This window comes from Corvus hawaiiensis, chromosome 1, assembly GCF_020740725.1.
Source record: "Corvus hawaiiensis isolate bCorHaw1 chromosome 1, bCorHaw1.pri.cur, whole genome shotgun sequence".
NCBI classification, from domain to species: domain Eukaryota; kingdom Metazoa; phylum Chordata; class Aves; order Passeriformes; family Corvidae; genus Corvus; species Corvus hawaiiensis.
Genome location: NC_063213.1, coordinates 92,740,944 through 92,766,475, shown reverse-complemented (window position 1 = coordinate 92,766,475; position 25,532 = coordinate 92,740,944). Strand labels below are relative to the sequence as shown.

Genomic DNA, 25,532 nt, shown 5'->3' with positions numbered 1-25,532 from the left:
CGTGTTCCATTAGAGATGCACAGCTGGAGCCAGGCAGGCTGTCTCAGGTGCCTTCCCATCCCAGGGAGGTCCCTGCTGCCCTCCTGGAGCCAGGAGGTTCCTGCTGCGTTGCTGGCCTCTCTCTGGGACATTCCAGGCTCTTGGAGCTGGTGCTGTGCACTGCTGGCTGGGCTGCAGCCCCACGCTGGGGGTTCCCCTCTGTCCTGGATGTAAGAGCTGCTTGTGTGCAGCTGACACCTCAGGCCTGTGATGTGACCAAATCCAGCCACTGATATTCCAGAAGCTTTTATTTGACAAAGCTGTGAGGTTCAGCAAGAAAAAGGAAACTGCCCAGAGGTGACCTGTAAGGTGAGAGGAGCTCCTGGTGTTTGCTTACAAGACCAAAGGGATAACCCTGCTGCCACATCCCTTTTGAAAGAACTGGCAGTAGATCAGGAAGTAGTTTGGAGTTTTCGTCTTCATCCCTGTTTCCTGGAAGATCTGTCCTTGGCAGCTCATCCCAGGAAGGATGTTTGGTGTGTGTGCTGTGTCTTCTGGTAACTCTTTCAGCAAGAGACAGGCTCTCCTTGGTCCCTTCACGTGAACAAGTCCTGCAGCAGACCATGCTGGGGGCTTGTTCTGCCCTCACACCTCAGCATCTGCAGGTTTATTCTGGAACAGTTCTGCTGCCAAGGGCTGGACAGGAAATCACAGATTGAGTGGAGCACCTTCCCCACATTCCCCTCCTGCTGCTTCATCCTTAGCCATGACCTCTGTAGCAGAGGAGACTTTGTTCTCCGGATTCAAAGCAAACCTTTAATGTTCCTCAGTCTTCTGGAGAGTCACTGGCTTCTGCTGCAGCCTGGTTTGTGGATTGCTGGGCCTGCCTGTTTGTGGGGTCCTGCCCTCTGGTCCCCCATGCTGAGCAGTGTCCCTGGAGTTGTGGATTTTGTTGCTCTTCCCTTTCCATCCTCTTCCCCTCTTTCCACTCCTGTTTCTGACGTGCTGTACCTGTGGGATCAGGTTGGCAGTGACTGTTCAGTGCCTTCCCTGCCCCTTGGCTTTCTGTTCAGGTGATTCTGCATCACTGAAGGTAACCTGGAAATGTCAGGATAGGCCCAAGGGCACCTCTGGGGTGGGGGCTGTTTCCTCAGTGTCAGGGATGAGGGGCAGTTGATGATGTGCTTTGTTTTGGGCTGACAGATTGCATTGCTGCACTTGAACATGCACTAATTCACTTTCTGCTGTCTCACCTGGAGAAAAGCTCGGCAGCCTGCTGCCACAGAAGACCAATGATGGCCTCTTGTCACTGCTTTTGGGCAAGACTACCCTTAATGCTGCTTTTGGGCTTCCCAGAGATGTGTCCAAACCCTTGGGTGGAGATACAGATGCGTGGGACCACAGCATGTCTGGATTTGCTTTCATTGTCCTCATCCCCCAAAGTCTGTGTGGTGTTTTAAAGGTTTATTAAGAGTTTTTATAGCAATGCAGGGATTTTCAGTGGAAAATCTCCTGTATTTTTTACCTTGTAGTTGAACATGGATATAAGAGAAATAAGGGTCTCTATCAGAAATAATATATTCAGTTTTACTCACTCTCAAGGGAAGGATGTGTATTGCCAGACGTGTTTCATACACTGTGGGGACCTTGCTGTCCTGAAGTGTGCTGTTTCTTGTTTTTTCCCCACAGTTTCCCTGTACACTTTCGACAAGACCAAGCAGTGCATTGGCACCATGACCATCGAGATTGACTTCCTGCAGAAGAAGAACATCGACTCCAACCCCTACGACACAGATAAGATGGCTGCAGAGTTCATCCAGCAGTTCAACAGCCAGGCCTTCTCCGTGGGCCAGCAGGTGGGCTTTGCTCTGGGGCTTTGAGGCTGAACTGGGCTAAAACACCACGTGTGGGCTTGAGGGGGACATTTGAGGGTGCCAAGGGCTCTGCAAAGGCCGGGTCAGGGGCAGGAATTGTTCTTTGTGTGAAGGGTGTCTCAGTGAAAAGTCAAACCATTGTGATCTGAGAGCATGGGCAGAGGGGTTTAGAATCTGCCCTATCCTAAATCTGTGAGGAAAATCCCAGGGCTTGGGAGAGCTCAGGTCTCTCTTCATTGTGGCCTGGTTGGATGTGGGCATGGCAACTCCTGGAATCTTTTGGGGAGTCACTTTTGCCTCCTTCTCTATAAGATCAAGACAAACATCTTTGATTAATTCTCAGTGGCACCTCCCAAGTACAGGGTATTTTCTTGTTCTGGAAGTGTCCAAGGCCAGGTTGGATGGGGCTGGGAGCAGCCTGGTGTGGTGGAAGGTGTCCCTGCCCATGGCAGAGGTGGAACCTGATGAGCTTTAGGGTCCTTTCCAACTCAAACTGTTCTGGGATTCTCTGATTTATTGCTACTGTATGGACTTAAATAGTGAAACAGGGATGAAGTATTTTCCTTGGGGACCTTGGAAAGCTGATGTCCCTGTGATTGAGCCTGCAGAGGTCTGCAGCAGATGGGCTTCAGCCCCTGCAAAGCCCTGTGTGATAACCTCTGCTTTGCCTTGTTCTCAAAACAGGGGGAGGGTGGTCTCTCACAGTATTTACAACTTGCAGGGTCTGAATCTTAAGGCAGTTGGAATTACAAACTCAAGGAAAGGAATTGTGCAGACCCAGCTTGGTTTTCTGTGGATTGGACCCTACCTCTCGTTGCATTCATTCTCTCTCTCGTTAGCACTATTCCTAAAGTGTCCTTGTCAAACTGAAATGCAGAAGGTCTGAAAGTTTTGAGCTAAATTGTTCTCTATGACTAGCACCAATTATTGAAGTGAGAGGAAAATGTCATGAGATGATACAGAACATTGAGCTGGGGAGAAGGGGGAGGGGAAATTGGTGCTTTTCTTGGAAGGAAATTTTTTCTTTGAGTTTCTTCAGCTGACTTCATGTTCTGCAACTTTAGGTCTGTTACTTTTACATTGGGGCAGGGAAAGCACAAGGTCAGCACCCCAGAGCTTTACAGGGAAAAAACTCCAGGGGAGTTGCTGGGTGGTTAACGCAGTCTTCAGGCCTCTTTTCCTTCAAATCTTGGAAGTCTTGTCAGAATCCTTTTTAGCTTTTTTTAATGAGATGTTTTTTCCCCTTTCCACAGCTGGTGTTCAGCTTTAATGACAAGCTTTTTGGGCTCTTGGTGAAAGACATGGAAGCCATGGACCCCAGCATTCTCAAAGGGGAGTCTGGAACAAGCAAAAAGCAGAAGGTGGGCTCCCAGGAACTCCTGTCCATTCCTTGGGGACTGCAGAGCTTCAAGTCTTGACCAGATCATGTACCAGGAGCAGTTTAGGTGTTCTGCCTTTGGAGGAGTCACACATCTGGCTCATCTGGCTGTGTCTGCTGTGTCAGAGAAGACAAAGAGCATCGTTTGCAGTTCAGTGCAGTCTCCACTAAACTACAGAGCTGGGGAGGATGCAAGGAGTAGCTTTTGATCTCTAAGTACTAATTCATGGAAACTGCCTCTCTTGAGCTTTTTTGTCTTCCAGATATGTCCAGTTTTGACTTTCCCTTCTGTAGAAAGGACATGATTTTATTTTCTCCTTTACTTGCTAGATATTGCTGAAATAAAATACTTGGGTTTGAACTACACCAGTAACTTTTAAAAGCCAGGTTGTTGTACCTGGTGAGCTTCTGCATTCAATGATGTTTGTTTTAGAGGAGGGGTTGGTATTTTTCATTCTTCACAGTGACTTTTGAAGTAGAGCTTTTGCTGCTTTTTCCTGCCTTCTGAGATGTGCTTGGGGCACATCTGGAGCAATCTGAAGCTGAGTCTGATAGTAATTAATGTAATTATTTCTTTGCCTTCCCTTTGCAGATCGAGGTTGGTTTGGTTCTCGGAAACAGTCAAGTTGCCTTTGAGAAAGCTGAGAACTCCTCTCTCAATCTGATTGGTGAGTTCCTGCACCCAAACAGAGAAACAATGCTTGAGATCTGCTGTTTTTCAGGCCTGGGAGACTTCATTGCCTCAAGGTTGTTTCTTTTTTTCCTCACTCCCAGGCTTCGATTAGCAAGGCCAAATGGACCAGCAGACAGCAGCTGGTTGAAATATTTTAACTCTTCAAACATCAGAGAATGATGTTTTCAGAGACAGTAACAAGCCAACAGCTCTCCCATTAAATTTAATTAAAAGAGAAGAGATTAGGAAATGGAGAGCTTTTCTAAATGTGTAGTCAGAATGTCAAAGTCCTGCTCTTGGGAAGGCCATGGGAGCTGCAGAACAGCACAGGGGGCACTGTGTGTGTAACTGCTCACACGAGTTTGTTCGCACAACTGGGAACTTTGATTTGAAGAGACACTTTCTGAAACCTCAACAAAACAAATCTCTATGTACAATATCACACTTGGCTATCAACGAAATTGGGGAATAATTGGCGTGTCCTCCACACATTCCTTTGGAAAGAAAGTGGTGTGGGGGTCGGGCTGGATCTGGAGTGTTCCCACAGAGCCACCAGTTTGAATGGTGGGACCTGGGCCCCAGAGTGGGCACTGAAGCCCTTCCCTGCAGTGGCTCTGTGTGCCCTGGGACTGTGGGGGCTTCCTGGGGAGCAGGGACTGCGCTGAATTCTGGGGATCAGGGACACCTGCTATTCCTTTGGCTGTTCCTTTGCTTACCAGTGGGATGAGGTGGGTGACTCTTTCCAAGCTCCAGCTGCAGATCCTTCCCTTGCTGGTGGTGTGGCTCTGGCTGTTCTTTCCTGCCTGTGATTCAAGGCTGAACAGACACTTTTATTTTTCTTTTTTCTTGTTTCTCTTCCCTGTTTTGTTCCTTCCTCCCAGAGTCCATGAGCTAAGGAAGCTCCTCCTTTTGCTGCTGCTCTTGCACAGATCAAGAGTGGCTGGGGCAGCTGCTGGGTGGGGGCTCAGGGAGCCACGAGGTTTATTTTTGCGGTAGGCTTCAAAGCCCAGCTCTGCTTGGCTGGGAGTGCTCAGTGCTGTGAGTACTTCTTACAGGAAAAAACCATCTGAGGGTAGCAGCCACTTAGGAAAGGAGAATTCAGCTCATGCAGCACTGCAGGAGCTTGTGGCAGGGGCTGAGGTCTGGTGCTGCCCTGTAGGGCCACATTCCCTCCCGTGTGGGGCTGGGACTTTGTGCCACAGTCACTCCAGAGAGAGGGAAGATGTGAGGCTGTTGTGTAACCACACCTTGCACCTCATCAGAGTTTTGATCTGAACACTCAGCCTGTGCTGAAACCCCAACACAGCTCTGTAGGCTGGGTTGTAGATGGCTGTAATTAAGCATCTTAACGAGGATACAGCTGTTAATAGCACCAAATGAAACTTGCAGGGGCAGGGCAGTGAGTTCCCAGCTGTGACTGGGGGATTACACCCGTTCAGGACAGCTGGGGGTGTGTTAAATAACCCTGCTCACTGAGTCACAGCAGCAGGGGGATTGTACCTGGTTAATATTCAGAGTCATACAATGACCTGTGATCTCCCTCCTGGCACGTGTGGGTGTGAGGAGTGGTCCTGTGGGAGAGCTGGTGGGTTGGGAATAGGGGCCCTTCCCCAGGATTTGGTTTCATTGTCTGCAGATAAGACAAAAGAGCTTCTTGTGCCTCGATTTACTTCTGTCAAATTGGTACTTCATTTAATCTCCTCATTGATCTGAGGCAGAGCTGCTTAATGTGCTTTGTTGTCTCTGGGGAATTGTAAAGTTCTGAATAATTGAATTGTGAGAGAGGAGATGAAAGTGAAGTGAGTGTCACTGAGCTCTGCCTTCAGTAAAGGGCCTGCATTGTTTCAATGGAGAAGAATTGTAATAATTTTTTTTAAAAGCCAATTCTGTTTCTTCTGTTTAGCATAAAATTGTGTTATGAAACCAGTGGATGAGGTTTTAATCCAAGCTGCAAGAATTTTACCGTGCTGAGGTGCAGCCAGAAGGGGGGAGTGTAGGCCAAGCTCTGTGGGAGCAGGAACAGCCCTGGCTGAGGGGTCTGACCTAAAAGCTGGAGTGCAGCACTGGGATGATAAACACAGGGGAATTGTGGATTCCCTGCAGGGCTGTAGGTGCTCTGTGTCCCAGGTGCTGCTGGGCTGTCCCTGGCGTGTTACCCAGAGGCACGTTCCTGTTTGTTTGTTTTGCTGCTCTTGGAATTGAAATATTGATTCCAGATGTGTTTAGACCAGCATTAAAGAGTCTGGCTGAGCTCACACAGAGCTGCTGTTTGCTGTGCTTCCTGGACTCTTGGTGCTCATTCATTATCTGGCTGAACTTGAAGCACCTCTTAGAAGAGCTTGTGGAACAGAGCAGCAAAATGCACACTTGTTGTTTGCAGGATTGGGTATTGGGAAGAAATTCCTCCCTGTGAGGGTGGGCAGGCCCTGACACAGGGTGCCCAGAGCAGCTGGGGCTGCCCCTGGATCCCTGGCAGTGCCGAAGGCCAGGTTGGATGGGGCTTGGAGCAGCCTGGGACAGTGGAAGGTGTCCCTGCCATGGCAGGGGTGGCACTGGGTGACCTTTGGGGTCTCTTCCAACCCACAGGAACCTGTGGCTCTGTAATCTCTGTGGTTCTGTGGTGTTCTAGGATAGGAATGGCCCCCACTGGGGAAACCATTAAGGGGCAACCCTTAAAGCACTGGAATTCTAAGGAAACATCCTATTTCTGCAGGAGTTAAAGATACTTGTCAGTGCCTTTGCTTTTTCCCTGGGTTGTCAGATCTCTGTGTGTTTCCCTGGTAGCTGAGGATGCTGGAAGCCCTGTGGAAGGTTGATCTAACTGACAGAAGTGCTTGTTTGTAGGCTCCCTTGAATAAACCCAAGGTGAGACTCCGTGGATTTGCCAGCATCCTTCCAGGAGCATTTGTGTTTGTCTTCTGCTTCCTGAACACTCTGAGTACTTCCAAGCTCCTCTGCAGAGGGAGTGAGGAGCTCTGTGAGGCTGTAACGCCAGTGGCTTGTCAGCAACAGGGAAAGGAGGTGGTTAAAGGGCTGCAAACCTGTGCTCAGGGGTCTGGCTGCACTTGGAAGTGGTTATGGAACAGACAGGGAACCGTGGTGGTTTGCCAGGGCTAGCCTTTGTTCTTCTGAGTTGTAAAGTAATTATTTCGTGTAACTTTCCTGCAAATTGCTCCAGTATCTGGGGACCAAGAGTGGTGAGTGTGCTGTTCCTTTCCAAAGGATTCTGGAAAAGGTCTGGAGAGGTGCCGATCTTTGAACCTGAGGTCTGTACAGAAGAAATCAACAGAAACTATAATAAACCATTAAATTAGAGTATACCTTAATGAAAGTGATACACTGGGAAGGGGCAGCCTGTCTTGTCTAAGGGCAGTCCTGCCTCATGATCCCACTGGAGTTCATTACAGGAATCAGAAAGCACTGGCACAGGGGCTGACGTGGGCTGGTGGTTTGTCAAAGCTCCTCCAGCAAAGTTCTTTGTCAAAGTTTCTTAAAAAAGAATCAAAACAGATCGATGAGAGAGAAGGTCCTTGCATGAGTCAGTGAGGGATGAAAGGGAAGGAGGAAATAGCTGATGTCAGTGGAGTTCAGTGGGAATCTCCTCTGGGCCTTTGCTGCTCGCTGTAATTACTGAATAAACGGGGAAAAGCCGGAGCAATGAGGTGCCCAAGCTGGCTCTGGCTGAGCTCAGTGACTGAGGCAGGAAATGGCAGAGGAGATTCAATACAAGTAACTGTGAATGATGTGTGGGAGGAAGAGCTCTCCTGACCTCAGTAAAACTGATGGCTGTGGTGGGCCCAGATCCCAGGTAGGATCAAGGGAATGCTGGACCCAGCTCGTGCAGCCTGGGCCCTGTTAGGAATTGATAAATGTGGCTGTTAAGAGTGATCACATATTGTTATAGAGGGATATGAACAAAGCAGAGCATCCATCATTCTGTGCCTGTACTGAAGTTACAACCAAGCTGCAGCACCTGCAGGTCCATCTGCCCATCAGAGGGTGTGGGAGGAAGAGAGAAGACAGAGAGGAACACGGGCTCCAGTGTGGAGCTGCTGCTGTGCAAGGAAGAACAGGTGGGGCCTGGAAAAGGCAGGACTGAGGAGGATGCAGGACAAACCTGTTCTCATCCCAGGTGGCCTGGAAAAGGGTGGATGCTGGTTCTGGGAGCAGCCATGGGAACTGGGTGCTGAGGGCACTCTTGGTGCTGGGGTTATGTGGGTCCAGGGGCACCTGGGTGAATCTGTGGCAGAGAAATCTACTGTGGCTTCTTCAGTACAGGGGAGCAGCACCTGGCTGGAGAAACCCCTGAAATGGGCTGTTGGAAGGCTGGGAAAATCAGTTACTAAGCTGTGTCTCTGGTGTCCTGTCCTCGTGTCCTTGTCACAGTGTGTCCTCCTGGCCAACATTTGGAACTGAGCACGGAGTTCATGGGCTGGGGTCTGACCTGCAGAGCTGTTCTGGTGTCTGTGTGTGCTGGGATTCTGCTGGGCTGTGTTTGAAACCTTTTCTTGGGTTTTGCAGGTAAATCAAAGACCAAGGAGAACCGGCAGTCAATCATCAACCCAGACTGGAATTTTGAGAAAATGGGCATTGGAGGCCTGGACAAAGAATTCTCAGATATTTTCCGAAGAGCTTTTGCTTCCCGGGTTTTCCCACCTGAAATTGTGGAGCAAATGGGTGAGTGTAACCTGGAGAAGTGTGGCTGGGCCACAGGGTGCAGGCCTGGCCCTGGCGTGTGAGGGCTGGACACAGCTGACACCCTTGTGGTGCTGCAGTTTCTGGGGGATCCAACAGAGTCTCCTCTTCCCCTGGTGCTCCCAAATGTATTTTGAACTCTTGTCACTTGGCTGGGGAAGGGGGACAAATCCAACAGAAACACTCAACCCTGCACATGGAATGTCTGAAGGAATGGGACACGTGGTTTAACTGGATACTGTTCTGGTGGTGCTGAAACTGGGGCTCTGAGCAGCCTGGTCTGGTGGAAGGTGTCCCTGCTCATGGCAGGGGGTTGGAATGAGATGAGCTTTAAGGCCCCTTCCAACCCAAACCATTCCATGACTCTGTGAAACGTTCCCTCCTTGAATGCTTCATTTACCCCTAGCAGTGACACTGCTCCTCTTCCTGACTGCCTGGCCATGATCGGTCCATACAGCTCAGAGGAAATTCTGTCTTAATGCTCCTGCCATCATCTCTTTTACCTCCCAGTTCTCCTGGCAGCTGCACCATGAGCCCTGACCTCCCCCAGCCTGAGCCCAGTAAACCCAGCATAGGTATGAGTTCTGCTGGTCAGGTTGGAAATGCTGGGGAGGATGCACAGGCCGTGGCACGTCCTGGAGTCTGGGAAATAAAAGCACAGATCCTAAATATAACTTCTCTTTTTGGGTCGAGGGAAGGAAAGGCAGTCCTAGTACTTGGTAAACATGTGCTGGCAGGCAGATAAATGGTGCAGGGTTTAATTTTTAGTAAGCAGTGTGCAGCTGCAGGTGTCTGATTCTGTCACAGAACGTGGCTGGGGATGTTCTGGCTGCTCCTTGTTCTCGGAATATAATCTCTGTGGGTTCATATTTGAACTTGAAATCCATAGCTGTATAATTTCTGTATGTTTATGTTTCTGATCCACCTTCCCTCTCCCCACAAATGAAGCAATCAAGATTTTGATTACAAAACAGATTTCCATCAGGAGATACATCCTGTTTGTGCGGGGGTGTGTGGAGCGTGTCTGCTTCCAGGGCCTGTGCAATTGATGCAAAGTAAACTTCCCTGGGATGTGCCTTCAGTCTTGTCTTGGGGACTTGGACACGTATGGAGGAACTGTGGAGAAACCCCAGGGCTGGCTCCAGCCTGTGCCTGATTCTCTCTCTCCTGCCTTTCAATTCCTGTCGATCTGAGAGCTGAGGCCTTTTGGGGGGATGCTCTTGGGTCCTGTGGGTTTTGTGGCTGTGAGCGAGATACAGCTTCTCTGCTTCTGCTTGGGAACATAAAATGCTTAAATTTGTTAAATATTTAACTGCTCTGCAGAGAGGAGAAGTCAGAGAAATGGTGCTGGCTGTGGAAAGAACAGCTTTTACCCAGAGGCACTGGTGTCCAGCTCAGCACTGTTGCTGACAGCCAGCCTCTTGTACTTGAAATATTTTTACCTTTTGAAGCAACTATTGTGTGTATTCATGAAATCTTCCCATGGAGACAGGCTGGGAGAGCTGGGGCTGTTCAGCCTGGAGAAGAGAAGGCTCTGGGAAGATCTTAGAGCCCCTTCCAGTGCCTAAGGGGGCTTTTATAAAACAGAGGAGAGTGATTTTTTTACATGGACAGATAATGATAGAACAAGAATGGGAATGGTTTTAAACTATAAGACGAGAGATTTGGGTTAGATATCAGGAAAAAATTCTTCCCTGAGAGGGTGGGGAGGCCCTGGCACAGGGTGCCCAGAGAAGCTGTAGCTGCCCCTGGATCCCTGGCAGTGTCCCAGGCCAGATTGGATGGGGTTTGGGGAAACTTGGGGACAGTGGGAGGTGTCCCTGCCCGTGGCAGGGGTGGCACTGGATGGGCTTTGAGATTCCTTCCAACCCAAACATGGTTCTCTGATTCTGTGGCTGCAGTACAGAGTCCTTGGCTGTTACCACATGTGAAGGTAAAAGATAATTGGTGTTGCTTAATAAAGAAAGACAAAGATTCTGTGAAGGACCAGTGGTATTTGGATTAGCTTGGGCAATGAATTAAAGGTGTGCCCCATTAAATTGCATTAAATATAAATACCCTTACTGTGCATGTTTACACCCAGGCTGCGCACAGAGACATTTTTCAAGGAAGAAGTTGGGCTGGGAGCAAGTGCTCCCGAGCTCTGATTAACCCCAGGGCTAAAGAGCTTATCTGAAATTTGAAAAAACAAAAACTTTCTGACATTCATTTTCTTTGCCTTAGTTATAACTTGCTCTTAACTATATTTCAGATCTGAAATGTCAGTGTGACAGCTGTTCACCTTGGTGAATAATTTATTGGGAAAGGAAAAGAAGGAATTTGCTTGCTCCCTGGTGCTGCAGTGCTCACCCAGTTGAGTTCTTTGCCCAGTGCTCCCAGACTGCAGCTTCCACGCCAAACGCAATAAATATTTCTGTCCATAACTACACAGAGCCTCTACAGACCCTTCCAGCATTACTTGCAATTTGTGTGTGGTTTATCTAACTTCCAAGGAATGCTCTGGGTTTGGAGCACATAAATCAATGTTAGTTAACCATATCATCCAAAGGGGGAAATACTGCTCTGATGGTTCAAGCTTTGGTTTATCCAAGAGCAGAAATGTTTCATCAGCCCCAGCTGGGCACTAACCCTGCCTGAGTTTCCTCCTGGAAGGGGCAGTTGGCTTTTCCCATCTGTGGATGTCCCAGCCCTGCTGTGGTGGCTTTGGGCGTGCATGGCTCTGTAGGGAGCTAATACAGTTGGAAGCAAAAAATACTATTAATAAAAACAGTTTATAGGGTCAGTATTCAGCTGGATCAGCTCCCTGGTTGGTGTGATGTGACACAGAATCCCAGACTGGTTTAGGTTGGAAGGGACCTTAAAGCCCATCCAGTCCCACCCCCTGCCATGGGCAGGGACACCTCCCACTGTCCCAGGCTGCTCCAAACCCCATCCAGCCTGGCCTGGGACACTGCCAGGGATGGGGCAGCCACAGCTGCTCTGGGCACCCTGTGCCAGGGCCTCCCCACCCTCCCAGGGAAGGTTGACTAATGCCTGACTCCTGATAATCTTGTGGCTGCCAAATGGAATTAAATCCTCACCTGGATGAGGCTTGAGGAAGATCTGTGGAAACATTTTGGTGCCTCACTCGTAGGAATGACACTTCTGAGGAGGGAACTTCACACCTGGGGGCACTGGTGGAGGGAGATACCAGGCACGTTCTCCCTGAGGGACAGCCCTCCAAAGCCCTGTTTCCAGGGAATCCTCCTCCTTTCCAAGCCCTTTCAGGATGCCTGTGCCATCCAGCTGTGTCACTCTGGTCTGAAGGGAGTCTGGCTTTGGTTACTCTCTGCTGCAGTTCAGAGCAGCCTCTTGCTCCAGCTGAAGCTCTTCTGTTTATTTGACAAATGTTGTGTTTTCTTCCCATCCATGGTAAATGCTGGTTTTTCTGCTGAGACTTCAAATCCAGCTCATTCAGCACCTCGTGCTCTTGCCTAGAACAGTGTTCTCTCTTCTTGTTTTTTTTTCTTTCCCCCTCACTCCAACTGGTATTTAGTCACTTGGAGCAATGTTTTTGATATTTGGTGCCTGGAGCTGTAACTTGTAACAAAACTGTGAAGTCCCTTCTCAGACTTGAAAAGAAAACACTCCTGCTGACCTTCTTTTCCTTCACTTTGGTGTCCCCAAGCTTTGAAGCAGAGTCGTGACTTGCAGCAGGGAGGGGATTTCTCTAACTCCTGTGGCACATTATTTGTTGTAGAGGCCTCAAAGAGCAAATTCTGTATGGACACGTTGTTATGGTTTAATAACAGATACAGAAATGTTTGGTGTTACAGGTCACGTTCCTTCTAAGACACTGAGATGGAACCCAAATTTCCCACCCTCTCCTGCTACCACAAATAAACTAAATCAGATTTTTTTGCAGGTGGTTTCTGTTTCCTGGGAACCATCTTAACCTGTGCTCTTGACCTGCCCTCTCGGGATCAGTTGGTCTCAGAGCTCTGTTATTTTGAAGTACAGCTCATGATGGAGGAGTGAAGTATCAACAGAAGACAAAGGGACCACTGAAATGAGCAGACACTCAGATTATTTTGTTCCTCAGATTCTGTCTGAAGTGGAGGCTTGTCTGTTAAGCTGCCTTAAAAAATTAATGCATTAATGTTCTCAAAGTACTCAGATACTGTAAGAGAAGAGTAATGATGGAAATGATCCAGCTGTTCTGAGAATAGGGTAATTTTAATGAAAAATCAATGTCAGGTATGTCTCACCTTACCTGGGGTGCAGGGAATGCCCGGCCCTGCTGGGCAGCGTGTCCCAGTGCTGGCTGCTGCTCTCAGCCTTTGCATCCAGTCTGGTCCTGTCTCTCCAGCATTCTCCAGGCCAGCTCTGGGATTCTGAGGCCATTTCCCATAACCTCTACGTCACTCATCATTATTTCTCCTCCCTTGGCCTCCCGTCCCTGCTCAGGACTGTGGTGACCCACCCCGGAATGGATCCATTCTGGATCAGCCGGCAGGCTCTGGCTGTGCCTCGCGGTCTGGGCCTGCCTGGAATCCTTGCTGGGATGATCTTTTGTGTTTTGCAACATGCAGTTCATTATTCCTCCCCAATTTAGAAACTTGTGCATCAGGTTGCATAGATTTCAGATGAATTTGATCCTGCCTGTCAGTGTGTTTGTAGCTCTTGGCTTTGCAGTGTGCAGATTTAATTGGAGCATTCTGTTCTGTTCCATCTCCCAGGCACCACATGCCACTAAATTCAGGATGGATCATTTCTTGCTGTGCTTTAAAGTTTGTGGGGTTTAATCTACTTTTCATTCACCTCTAACTTCATTCAGCCTGTGCTTTTCCTGCATGTCTAGGAGGATGTCTAACACTTATTTATATCTTCAGGAAAGTCTAAAGGTTCCTCTCTTGCTTTCTTTGTTTCCTCAAACCCTCTGTGTGGGACCCCCACGTTTACCTCGAGGGAAGTTGTCTCAGACTGATCTAATAAAGTTGTTCTGGCTACTTCTTGTATTTCTTGTTTTTTCCTACCTACTTAAAAAGACCAGAATTACGCCAGAATTTTCAATTTTCCAGCAATCAGGTTAGTGCTAGGTCTGTATCACACCATCAGAAAACAGCTGAGGTTGAAAGGGACCTCTCAATTTAGTGCAACCCCACAGTTCCCTCCCTTTTGTGTTTATAACATCAGGGATGACATTCTCCATCTTCACCCACCCTGTTCAGGTTCTCACTGACTCTGAGATGATTTCATGCACCCTGAGTTCCCTTGGGTGAAGTCCATGTCCACGTGATCTGCTGCTATCCAACAGTTGTGGGCTCTTGTGTCCCTTGTTCTTTTTCTGCTTCTGTTTCCTGTTCCTGCCCGTTTGTCACTTCTATTGACATCAGCTGTCACATAGAATGTCAAATCTTCACTGGTGTAAAAAGGTATTTAACAGCTTGAACTCAGCATTTGCTGTTGTTAACTCTTCCTCCTTGCTGAGAATGGACCAGTGCTTTCCTGGTCTTCTCCTCCTGATGGGATTTAACACAAAGTGCTCTGCTCACCCTGAGGCACCTGGATCCGGGGCCAGCCAGGCTGAGTCTGGGCACTGAACTCTTCCTGCACACGTCTAAGGGCTCTGTGCCCTTCCTTTGGGGAGGACAGCGAAGAAGTCCCTGACATCTGTCACTTCTCTCCCCTTCTTAGAACCAGAGATTGACTTAGACCCCCCAGGGATGGGGAAGGAAGTGAAGGAGCTGATGTGCAATTTGTTTGTGTGTTGGGTTGCTGGATGCAGCCTTTGTATCAAAAGGGATGCAGTAAAGCTGGAAAAGCTTCCGAGGAGGGCATCAGGGTGGTGAGAAAGGAAAGCTTCTGGACACAGAGGGAACTGCCTTGAAGGACTTCAGTCTTGGGAGGGGTGTGAGAGAGGGGGCTTCTAAATTCTGCAAAGCTGCCAAAGAAATTGACTCCCTTTTAACACGGGCATGTGGAAATGGGAATGTGGCAGCTGGTTTGGAGGGAAGGGAAGGGGCTCTACACCAAACGTGCAGCAAGGGATTTCTGCAGGGATGGCCAGAGCCATCACTGGGTACTGGGAGGGCTTTGCTCCTGCTCTGGGTGGCTGCAGGGCTGTTGGTTGGTGGTACCACCATGGCCTGGCATCCCCAGTTTGTGTCCAGCTGGGAGCCCGGAGCTGTCCCCGTGCCCCAGGGTGTCCATACATGTTCACAAGGCAGGAAGTGATTCCCAAATGCCATTCCCAAATGCCAGTGTGTTGGCTTTCTAAGCAGGTGGAAATGATCCAGCTTTGTCCCAGAAAGTAGGGAATGCTGATGGGATTTGTGTTACTGGCATCCAAGAGGGATGGGGCTGTGAACATCCTGGCTGTGCTCAGCCATCCCCCTGGCTTCCCACAGACCCTGCCTCTGGAATTAGGGATGTTTCTGCAGCTCTGTTAGGAGACTTTTACTCTTTGCTACTGTGCTGGCTCCCCTTAGTGCTTGGTTTTGTTTGTTTATACTCTTACCAAAATCCCTTTTCCTGAGTGTCCTGATTCTGTTTTTGTAGCCAAAGGCATTCCGTTGGGAGTGTCTCTCAAGCTGATTTATTTTCATTTCTAGCACATCCCCTCAGAAATGGATAAATGCCCTTGTCATAAATCTCATTATTGCCTCCTGATAGATGTGTGCACTGAACTCCTCAGAGCCAGTGGGATGTGGTGAGGAATCAGTTTCCAAAGGTCCATGGAGAACTTTACTTTGTTTTCTCTTTCCAGAGGCAAAGGATTTGACAAATCAAAACTCTGGCCCATTGAGAAAATAAAAATTCTGGTTCAGGTGTGACCCTTTCCCTGCCCCAGCTGTGAATTCAGAGCAGACACCAGTTCCTTCAGTCTCACTCCGTGTTGGATTGTCAATCCCATGGGAGGATTAATGGGATGCTGGAGTAACTCTGGGCTTGCAGCATGAGAGGAGAGGGAAATTCCACCCAGCTCTACTTTCAGGGAAATTTTGCCTGTGTGGCAGGTGAAGTCTGGGAACCCTGAACTTCCTGTAACCTGCCCCAAGATGAATGTGCAGAGATAAACATCTCCGTGCTGTGCTGGGGCCTTACCATCTATGCAGGTTCCTGGTGGTGCATCCGAGTGATCCAATCACACCAGAATGCTTTGATTTTAATTAAAAGGGGAATTACACTCCCAAGTAGAAAATCCCTGTTACACAAAATCAGTTCTTCCGATCTCTCCAATAAATTGAAGAGGGAGAATTGAACAAATAAACTTTATCTTGTCTTTGGGCAGGTGATGTTCTGGGTCAGAACAGAGTTTGACTTCCATTGGTAACGCCAGTAACTCTCCCATTCTCACCAGTTTTTATGAATTTTCCCTCATATTTTGTTTCCCATATTTATATGTTTGAGTTCCTGTTAATGTCCCTATTCAGCCTCTAACTGTCATTGAATGGCATAATTTAAGGATCAGGTTACAGCAATGACCTTTTTTTGGAGCCCTAATGATAAGATGAACTGGCTGGAGATGTCTGCACTGCTGTAATTTTGTGTTTAGAAAGATTCTCATAAGAGTATTGACATTTGGGCCACATTGGTGAAATCAGCAGAGGGGAGATAAACTTAATCAAAATTCCTGTGTGGTGCAGAGGATCCCACTGTGATTTGAGAGGTAACATTTGTGATTTGTCATCACCTGTCTATTTTAATAAAGTCCTGCTTATGCTTAAAACTTTGATTTTAGCCAGCTGAACGTGGCTGTAAAGGGAAATGTCTGCTGGAGTCGCTTGTGGCAGTTTTATTTGAAGAGAAACTAATTGCTTTGGGTTCAGGAATGTTCTGCCACCTGACTCTCACCCTGCTCTCAATGTTGCCCATTCAGTGGCAACCAAGTCTTGCAGCAGGTGGTCAGTGATGGGTTCAGGGAGGGGGAGCACGGATTGTCCAGCACGGGCTGAGCTCATCTGGGTGAGGCTGGGGAATTGTCTCAGGGAACCTGCTGGGCCCAGGGCTGGGATTTCTCTTAGGAAGACTCCAGGACCCGAGGGAGCAGCTGGGGCTGTGCCAGGGCAGGGTTAGGTTGGATCTCAGGGAGAGGTTCTTCCCCCAGAGGGTGCTGGGCACTGCCCAGGCTCCCCAGGGAATGGTCCCGGCCCCGAGGCTGCCAGAGCTGCAGGAGCGCTGGGACAGCGCTGCCAGGGATGCCCAGGGTGGGGTTGTTGGGGGTCTGTGCAGGGCAGGAGTTGGACTGGGTGATCCTTGTGGGTCCCTTCCCACTCAGAGTATTCTAGGATTCCTTTCCTTTTCCCTTTCCCCTTGAACAGGAAGAGGGTGAACATTCTGGGAGGTTTCTAAGCAGGTTTGTCCAGGCCAGTTTGTCTGTTGCCTTCCAAGCACTGCCACTCTCACTGGGGAGATGAGATTCTGGGTGTGGGGTGTTACAGGCTGAGCCTCTGCTCTGGCTGAGGCAGCTCATGCAGAAGAGGGGAATGTTTGTGCTTTTCAAGAAGTTCAAATTTTTTGGGCTGTAGAAGAGAAGCTTCTGGGGGATATAACTCAGTTGTACTCCTTCTGGGAGAGAGACTGGGAATTGCAGGAATCCCAGATTCATTAAGATTGGAAAAGCCCTCCAAGATCATTGAGTCCAACCTGCTCCCAGTCTCCACCTCTGTCACCAGCCCAGAGCCCTGAGTGCCCCATCTGGGCATTCCTTGGACACCTCCAGGGATGGGGACTCCACCACCTCCCTGGGCAGCCCCTGCCAAGGCCTGACCACCCTTTCCATGGAGAAATTCCTCCTGATGTCCAACCTGACCCTCCCCTGGTACAGCTTGAAGCCATTCCTCCTTGTCCTGTCCCTGTTCCCTGGGATCAGAGCCCAATTTCTCCCTGGTTGTCCCCTCCTGTCAGGGAGTTGTGGAGAGCCAGGAGGACCCCCTGAGCCTCCTTTGCTCCAGCTGAGCCTCCCCAGCTCCCTCAGACACTTCTCATAGGACTTAGGAGGAAAACAGAAGAACAAACCAGGCCTAGACCATTGGTGCTTGTGGTGTGAACACCCTGGCACAGCCACTCTCTGCGGTACCACAGCCCTGCCTCACTGGGCTGGGAACAGAGCCCTGACCTGCCAGAGCCCTTTGGTGCCTCTGTAGCCTTGGTGGCCTTGTGCTGGAGCCCAGGAGCTGTTGAAGCATTGTTGTGCTGGGGTTTCCCTGCAGAGTTCCCTTGTCAGCACCATCGTGCCTGGTGCTGTTTGGTTACAGAGGGGATCGTGTTCCCCCACGGTAACAATGCCCTCGTGACAGGGATGTGACAGGAAGAGCTTTTAATTTTAATATCTGTGCCTCGCTCCCTCCCTGTGAGATTTGTCTTCGCTGACACTTTATATTGTTTATGCTTTTGACTCGCAGATGCCTCAATGCTGACTCGTGAGTTCTTAGCTGCAGCTCTTGATTTCTGTAGTAAGTTTTTTATCTGCACAGAAGCCCAGCAGGATCTCTCAGCTCTACTGCTGTGCTCACCCAGTGCAGCTCGCCAGGGTTTGGGAGGGATCAGCTGCTCCTCGTGGCAGTGTCCTCCTGGAACTTCATTGCAGTGAATGAACAGCCAGAGAGAGAGGGAACAGATCTTGTGGGGTCACAGGAATTAAGTTGTATTGAGCAGTTCTTCAGATTGAAATCAATTCTTTATTGCCATAACATTCAGGAGTAAATGAAATCACAGCAGAGTGTTGGGAAGGTGATAAGGGAGAAGTGTTTGTCCTTTACAGGCAGAATTGCCCTGAGGTCTGAGTGGCCCTGAGGGCTCTGTGGGATGGGGTGAGGTCACCAAGGAGCTGAGACAAGACAGAAACCAGGAGGGGAGTCATCCTGTGGGGTGACAGACAACTCCATGTGCTCAAGCGTCTTAAGCTTAGCGGAAACTGAGCTCAGGTCTCCTCAGTCTGAGCTCAGGGCCATCAGTCTACTTACTACTTGTTTTGGTTTTGCTTTTAATGTGCATCCTGAGCACTGCAGGGCTCGTGTTGGGTGGGTCGCATTCTTGAAGAAGTCAAACTGCAAGAATGGAGTAAAAAATTTTCATCGATCCATTAAAAAATGGAAAAAACCCCCTAAGGTTGAGTCCCACCGTTCCTCCAGCACTCCTGAGGCCACACTAACCTGTGTCCCCTCTCTCCTTCTCTGAGGCTTTCCCTGGGCCTGGTGCTCAGTGTTTAGAACCTGGTGCTGGTACCTGATCTCTGCTCTCCTACTGCAGAGTTTTCCAACAGCAGCTTCCAGGCCAAAGGTTTAAGTCTTGGTGCAGTTCCTTTTCCTCCTGGCCAGATCTGGTCCAAGTGCTGACAGTCCCATTAAAGGAACAAACCAAACCTGATTGTGGACAGGGGCTGGTCCCACAACCTCTCTTGGCACAGTGTGAGGCAGAGCATGGGAAGTTTGGGCATAAGGATATCCAGAGACAGCATATTGATCAAACATGGGTGGGACTCACAAGCTGGATATCCAAAATTCCACAAATCCTTCAGGGAAACTCTTCTTGTTCACACCTGGAGCCTCTCCCAGGAGCTGTGAGCACACCTGGGACACGTGTGCCTGTCACTGACTGGGATGTGTCCAGCCTCAGCAGCAATTGCATCCTCTCTTTTCCTGCAGGAGAGAATTTTGAGTGCTGGTGCTCACACACAGGGTCCAAAGTCCCGTTATTTGAACAAATTAGAGTATTTCAGGTCTTTCTAATTACAGGTCAAGGATTTTGGGCTTGGAAGCTTTTTTGAGTTTTCTCAATATTTACGCTATGAACTTGCAGCCAGAACTGTGTTGCAATGACCGCCACTGACCACTGCCCAGGCTAGCTCCTGTGGTGTGTGACAGGAGTGAGGAGCAGCTGGAGACTCTACGCTTTAAAGCTGCTCCTCAGGAGCTCAGCTCTGCCCAGGGGAGCTGAAGCTCCAGGCACGGTGGATGTCAGCAGTCCGGACGAGGGAGAGGATAAAAAGTAGCAAGGAGGCTTGCCACACGGAATAATCCAAGTTTATTGGATGCAACTCCCAGGAGACAAGCCTTGAGCAGCTCAAGGGAACCCCTTATAAAGGGAGGTGTTACAATGGGGATGGCTTAACTGGGGACCAATAGAAATCTCTAAGGGAGGGATATGGACGAGGATAGACATTTCCTTGGGCCAATAGCCCCAAGGGGAGGAGGGAAAGGGATCACATGCCCCAATGGGACATCGAGGTTTAGGGGATTTCCAAAGGGGGAGGTGTCTAGAGGGGTAGGGTCTCGGGGGATTGATGGGGACCATATAAGGGTAAATTGGGAGGTTTCACATGATGGACACTGGACCTTCGGGAACAACAGGAGGGGTTTGGGTGATTGATAGGGAAAGAGCCAGAACAAGGGGAGGAGAACAACCATGTAGGGAGCACCAGGGGAGAGGCTTGGGTCTGGGGGAAACCAACTGGGAATAGGAGTGGGGAAGGTAGGGATGACCCATTGGGGTACAGAAAACTTATATAAAAATACAATAAAGGTATCGCATCACCACAAACTGGATGTGTGATATGGGACTCACTAAAGCCCAGTACAGGGGTAAAAAGTTTGGTGTTATCACATGCTATTCCTCATTTTCTCTCTCAAGAACCAGATGAGTGTGTCTGACCTGCGACTGCTTGGTGTGCAGGGTGTGAAAAAGAGGATCTGCAGCCCCTCTCTAGCTGGGGATGAGCAGCATCCCCAGGACCTCCTCTTGGTGAGAAGTATATTATTTCCACATTGCCCAAGAGATTTCTGGTGCTCTGTGTTCCTGACCAGGAGTTACAGCTCGGTGTGGCTGATGGATGGAGAGCACTTGTGCTGTTCCAGGGGTTGTTTTTCCTTGGCACATCGTTGGGATGACACAGATCCAATCTGTGTTCGAATTTCTCTGACAGAGGCACCGAGCAGAGCTCAGGCCCATCTCTGCCAGCTCCCTGCAGATGGGCCTCCCTCAGTGCTCCCTGGCTGTCCCCATCCTCTCTGAGCCTGTTCCCTCTCCTTGCAGGCTGCAAGCACGTGAAGGGCATCCTCCTGTACGGGCCCCCGGGCTGTGGGAAGACTCTGATGGCCCGGCAGATCGGAAAGATGCTCAATGCCAGGGAGCCAAAGGTGGTCAACGGGCCCGAAATCCTCAACAAATACGTGGGAGAGTCCGAGGCCAACATCCGGAAGCTGTTTGCTGATGCAGAGGAGGAGCAGAGGAGGGTAAGGACACACAGGAACGGGAGGGGTGGTGGGAATGTGCCTGGGAGAGTCTGGAAAGGGTCTGGAATCTGAAAATTACTGCTCGCATTAAAGGCAGAGTCACTGCTTGGCTTTGGGTTATGGTTATTCCTGGTGAGCCGTGGAATATTGGTGTTGTACAGGCTCACACAATCTCAGTTGTGAAAACAGTCTTGGAAGCTGGAAAGGCAGCTGGGCTCCAGCCAGCTCTGCAGACAGGGACAGTGTGCTGGAATTCCATGCAGTTATTTGGGAGTAATACAGCAGTGCCCACCCTGCTTGCTTTGGGTCATGTGCTGTCACCTGCTCCAAAAGTCCTTAAAAGTCAGACTGTACAAATTTTGCTCTGTTTTTAGTTTCTTTTTTGTTTTTGGTGGGAGAGACATAATTGATCTGTTTGGAGTTTTCTTACTAAATGAAGCTGGCACATAACATAGTACAAATTCCAAATAAGCTTTCAGGATTGCACATGTTTGGGTTGCAGACATATTGGTGTGTTATAGCACTCTAAGTGTTATAATCAATACATGGTTAATTTTTCTCAGTAGAAAACTAATGGATGAGAATAATGTCTCGGAACTAGAGATCTTTGAAAGTGGAAGTGGAGATAAAGGTTCTGGTTTTTTATCCATTGCTTTAGCTGGCTATCAAAACCTCAGTCTTGAGTTTCAAGGTATAAGTACTTATTTCATGTGTGCTGTGGTAATTCTTCTCTGCTGTGGATCACTTGATCTTGACAGATTTTCTGGTAAAGAAAACCACATCAGGCTAAATACAGGGAAGTCTTTTAAGAAGTCATTAGCAAATGATCCCGTAATTTTATTCAGCTCACAAGATGCAGATTTTGGTGGTGGCTTGAAATAATTTCATTTCTTCAGCAGAAGGTTTATTAGTCAGTCAATCAGCTTTGTGGGGTAACACAGCCCCACGTGAGCAATCTCCTGCTCCCTGGTGGTTGCAGTACCTCTGGGAGCTGCTTTCCCTTGGCAATAACACACCTGTTAAAATACACTCGATATTGGCTGCAGGGGCTGGGCCTGATGACAGCTGGGAGATTAAAAAGGTCTCCGAAAGGTTGGCATTGTGCTGCCTGTGTCTGGGGCAGATTGCCAGGGCCAGCACATTCACCCAGTGATAACGTGGTCTGCACTGGCCACAAAAGATGGTTTAGAGGTGGAATTTGAAGGGAAAAAGCTTCATAATGCAGTCACAAAAAGTATCCTGTTCTCTTACCAGCTGCAACTGCCTCAGCCCTGAGTGAACCTGGAAATGGCAGTTCTGGGGCTGACTGGCATGGAGAGGCTGGGCTCCTAAAAAATATTAACAACAAAGCTGCTCTGGCAAGCTGTGTATTTTCTAACTTCAGTGCAGCCTGGGGTGTTCCCACCCTGGAGCATCCCTCCCTCCACAGAGAAGCCTTGTTCCCTGTCCCTGGAGAGCTTTTCCAGGTACCAAGTGCTGGGACCCTTTGAGCTGCGTGTTCCAGCTCTGGGCTTTGCTTTGCTTGCTCAGCCTCGTGCTCTTCCCCGGAACCTGTGTAGCTGCAAAGTCCTGAGTTTGGGCAGAGCCCCCCAAAGCCCCTGGTTTGGAGGGGGGCAGGATGTTCCCCTGGAAAGGGGTGAGATCCACACACACACACACGTGTGATCCTGAGCACACAGGGAGTATCAGCGGTGTGTCTGTGTGGCTGAGCTTGGTCACTGTTGATTCTGGACTGCTCTCAGCAGTCAGACCGGTGACATTCCTGACACGTCCTCTCTCCCACAGCTCGGAGCCAACAGTGGGGTGCACATCATCATTTTTGATGAGATTGATGCCATTTGCAAGCAGAGGGGCAGCATGGCCGGCAGCACCGGCGTGCACGACACCGTGGTGAACCAGCTGCTCTCCAAAATCGATGGCGTGGAGCAGCTCAACAACATCCTGGTCATCGGTAGGTGGGGCTGCCTTGCTCTGTCCTGGGGGCTGGGTGAACTCTGCTGGTGTTTTCCTCACTGCAGGTCAGCTGAGGAACCATTCCATAGGGAATGGCTGCTGTTGGAGCAGCATCAGCAGCAGGTTTAAAGGGACATGCTGCTGTGGTTGGCAGATACTTCTGCTTTCAGCAATTTCCTTTTTGAGTTTTTGATAAGGAGCGTTTCATAGTTAGAGAAAACCTGCAAGGACTGATAGAACTGAGGTATGAGCCTGTGGGGGAATGGGGCTGCTCCAGCCGTGCTGTGTTGTCCTGCTGCAGGAGCCCTGCAGGTGCAGCACCAGACAGGTAGATACAGCCACAGGCACAGGTTTGATCCCTGTTGCCCTGACTCTCCCTCAGGGCATGGCTTTCCCAACATTCTAGAAGATGAGTATCTTCTGTCTGTTTTCTTGGGACTCTGAGTATCTCCCTGGCTCTGTGGGCTGTATCAGGGGCTGGAAGCCCACTCAGGAAGCTCAGATAACACTTGTTTTGTTTCAACTTTGACTTTAGGAATGACCAACAGACCTGACCTGATTGATGAGGCCCTGCTGAGGCCGGGGAGGCTGGAGGTGAAGATGGAGATTGGTAAGCACACTGCAGATCCCAGTTCCTCAGCTCCATGAACCTACAGCAGCAAAGCAAATGCAGATCATAAGTGTATAAATGTGAGCAACCCCCAGGATGGCTCAGGTGCTGAACTTCATGCAGCTCCCTCCAGAATATAAATGAAATCAGACCAATAAAATACCACCTTGGACTTTCCTACTCTACTAAACCTGATCTCAGTTTCTGCCCAGCAGAGTGGGCAGGGATGGGCAGGCTGGAGCCTGAATCTCTTGTGTGAAGGAAAGGAGGCAAATAATGGTACCAGGTCATTCCTGGGTGCAAATTGCAGGGAGGGCAGGCAAGAGCAGTGGGTGAGCTAAAAGTGGGCCAAGAGCTTGGTTTGCCATTTCATCTGGCAATGGAGAAGCAGCTGTCTGCCAGCAACTAGAAAGGGACCTTTGTAACTGTGCACATCTGCCTCACCCCAATGCAGGGTAAATTAGAGAATATCTGAGCATGTAGGCTTTATTAAGAAATTAAGCCCAGATCATCTCAGATTCGTGAGAACAAATCACTGACTTTGCATTTGAGATCAGAATTTGGTCAGTGAAGATCATGGTGGAGCCTAAAGGGTGGCTGGCCTGGGGGCTCAGTGCTGAGGTAACAATTCACTGAAGAAAGTTGGAATAGAGAACAGCCTGGGACTGGTGAAAAGCTCAGTGATCCTGGAATAAATTATCAGGTGACAGAGGGTGGATTCTCCTGGGAGCTGTGCATGTTTTAAAATGTCTTTTCACATCCCCTCAGCACAAACAGGAGTCAGTGCAAATACCAGATCCTTGGAGTAGAGGCTGGGGTGGCAGGCTGGAAGGAGCTGAGCACAGTGGGGCTTTGCCAGGATGATGTGCCAGACTGACAGGTTACACTTTGTTTTAAGACAAGAATTTCCTGTATCAGCCATTGTGTGTTTCAGAAGGGACTTGCTAAGGTGCAGGCTGGGAAATGATCACCTCAGTCAGTCAAAGAAAAGACATATATGGGAATGATATGGGCCATGTGAAGAGGGAAAGCTCTGGATTTTGGGAGAGTAAAATTTCAGTTGATTCAGTAATTAGTGGATGTGACCCCCAGGGATAAAGGAGCAGAATGGACTTTACCAGGGCCTGTAGTTACAGGACAAGGAGCAGAGACTTTTAATGGACACAGGACAGGGTCAGATGGGATATAAGGAAGAAATCTGTTATGGAAAGGGTTGGTGGTGAGGCCTTGGCACAGGGTGCCCAGAGCAGCTGTGGCTGCCCCTGGATCCCTGGCAGTGTCCAAGGCCAGGCTGGATGGGGTTTGGAGCACTTTGGGATAGTGGAAGGTGTCCCTGCCCATGGCAGGGAGTGGAACTGGAGGGGCTTTAAGGTCCCTTCCAACCGAAATCATTCCATGATAATTGCAAGGGGGGAGCTGGACTGAGGGATGCCAGGGGACTGCCCAGGTTGTCATTGTGTAATGAGAATTCCTGGGGATGGAAGTCTGAGAGCAACTGACTTGGAAGAACCCCGAGGAAAGAAACTCAGCCTTGTGCTTTTCTCTCTGGTTTGGTGGTGACACTGCTCAGTTTAATGTTAATGAGTTGATGTAACTGAATGTTCTCAGTGAAAAGCATCATCAAATACCCTCACTGTAAGTGCAAAGTGCTCCTGGTGAGAAGGGGCAGGAAGGGACGCTGAGGGGAGGCACAGGGGATTTGCAGGGCTGTGCTGAGGGGGTTGGGTGTGCTCTGTTCCCCATCCCAGGCCTGCCGGATGAGAAGGGCCGGTTCCAGATCCTGCACATCCACACGGTGAGGATGAGGGAGCACCAGCTGCTCGCTGAGGACGTGGACATTGCAGAGCTGGCAGTGGAGACCAAAAACTTCAGTGGTGCTGAGCTGGAAGGTTTGGTTCGAGCTGCTCAGTCCACTGCCATGAACAGACACATTAAGGTCAGTCCTGTTGTCTCCTACTGGGGTAAAAAAGGGAAAATAATAAAGTTTGGAATCTTGAATGTTTACTTCCAAATGGAAAGTGGCCTATCAGTGTAACTTAGATGAAATTCACGTGGGCATCACCTTTTCCCTGTGCTTTTCCTTTGTTCTGAATTCCCTCTTCCCTTTCCTGCCCTCCAAGTGCCTCTTGCACAGCTTGGTGGGCTGGAAGGAGAT

General features: G+C 49.4%; 1 protein-coding gene across 3 annotated transcripts in view; it reads left to right on the top strand.

The window, feature by feature from the left end:
* The window catches only part of NSF (N-ethylmaleimide sensitive factor, vesicle fusing ATPase), a 74,927-nt gene that overhangs the window by 24,714 nt on the left and 24,681 nt on the right, over positions 1-25,532 (top strand). For all 3 annotated transcript variants that reach the window (XM_048313531.1, XM_048313521.1, XM_048313526.1), the window contains exons 5-12: positions 1,669-1,835; positions 3,107-3,214; positions 3,824-3,899; positions 8,426-8,581; positions 20,615-20,814; positions 22,600-22,765; positions 23,303-23,377; positions 25,126-25,313. In XM_048313531.1, coding sequence (XP_048169488.1) covers positions 1,669-1,835; positions 3,107-3,214; positions 3,824-3,899; positions 8,426-8,581; positions 20,615-20,814; positions 22,600-22,765; positions 23,303-23,377; positions 25,126-25,313 — 1,136 coding nt within the window. The remainder of the gene's footprint in view (positions 1-1,668; positions 1,836-3,106; positions 3,215-3,823; positions 3,900-8,425; positions 8,582-20,614; positions 20,815-22,599; positions 22,766-23,302; positions 23,378-25,125; positions 25,314-25,532) is intronic.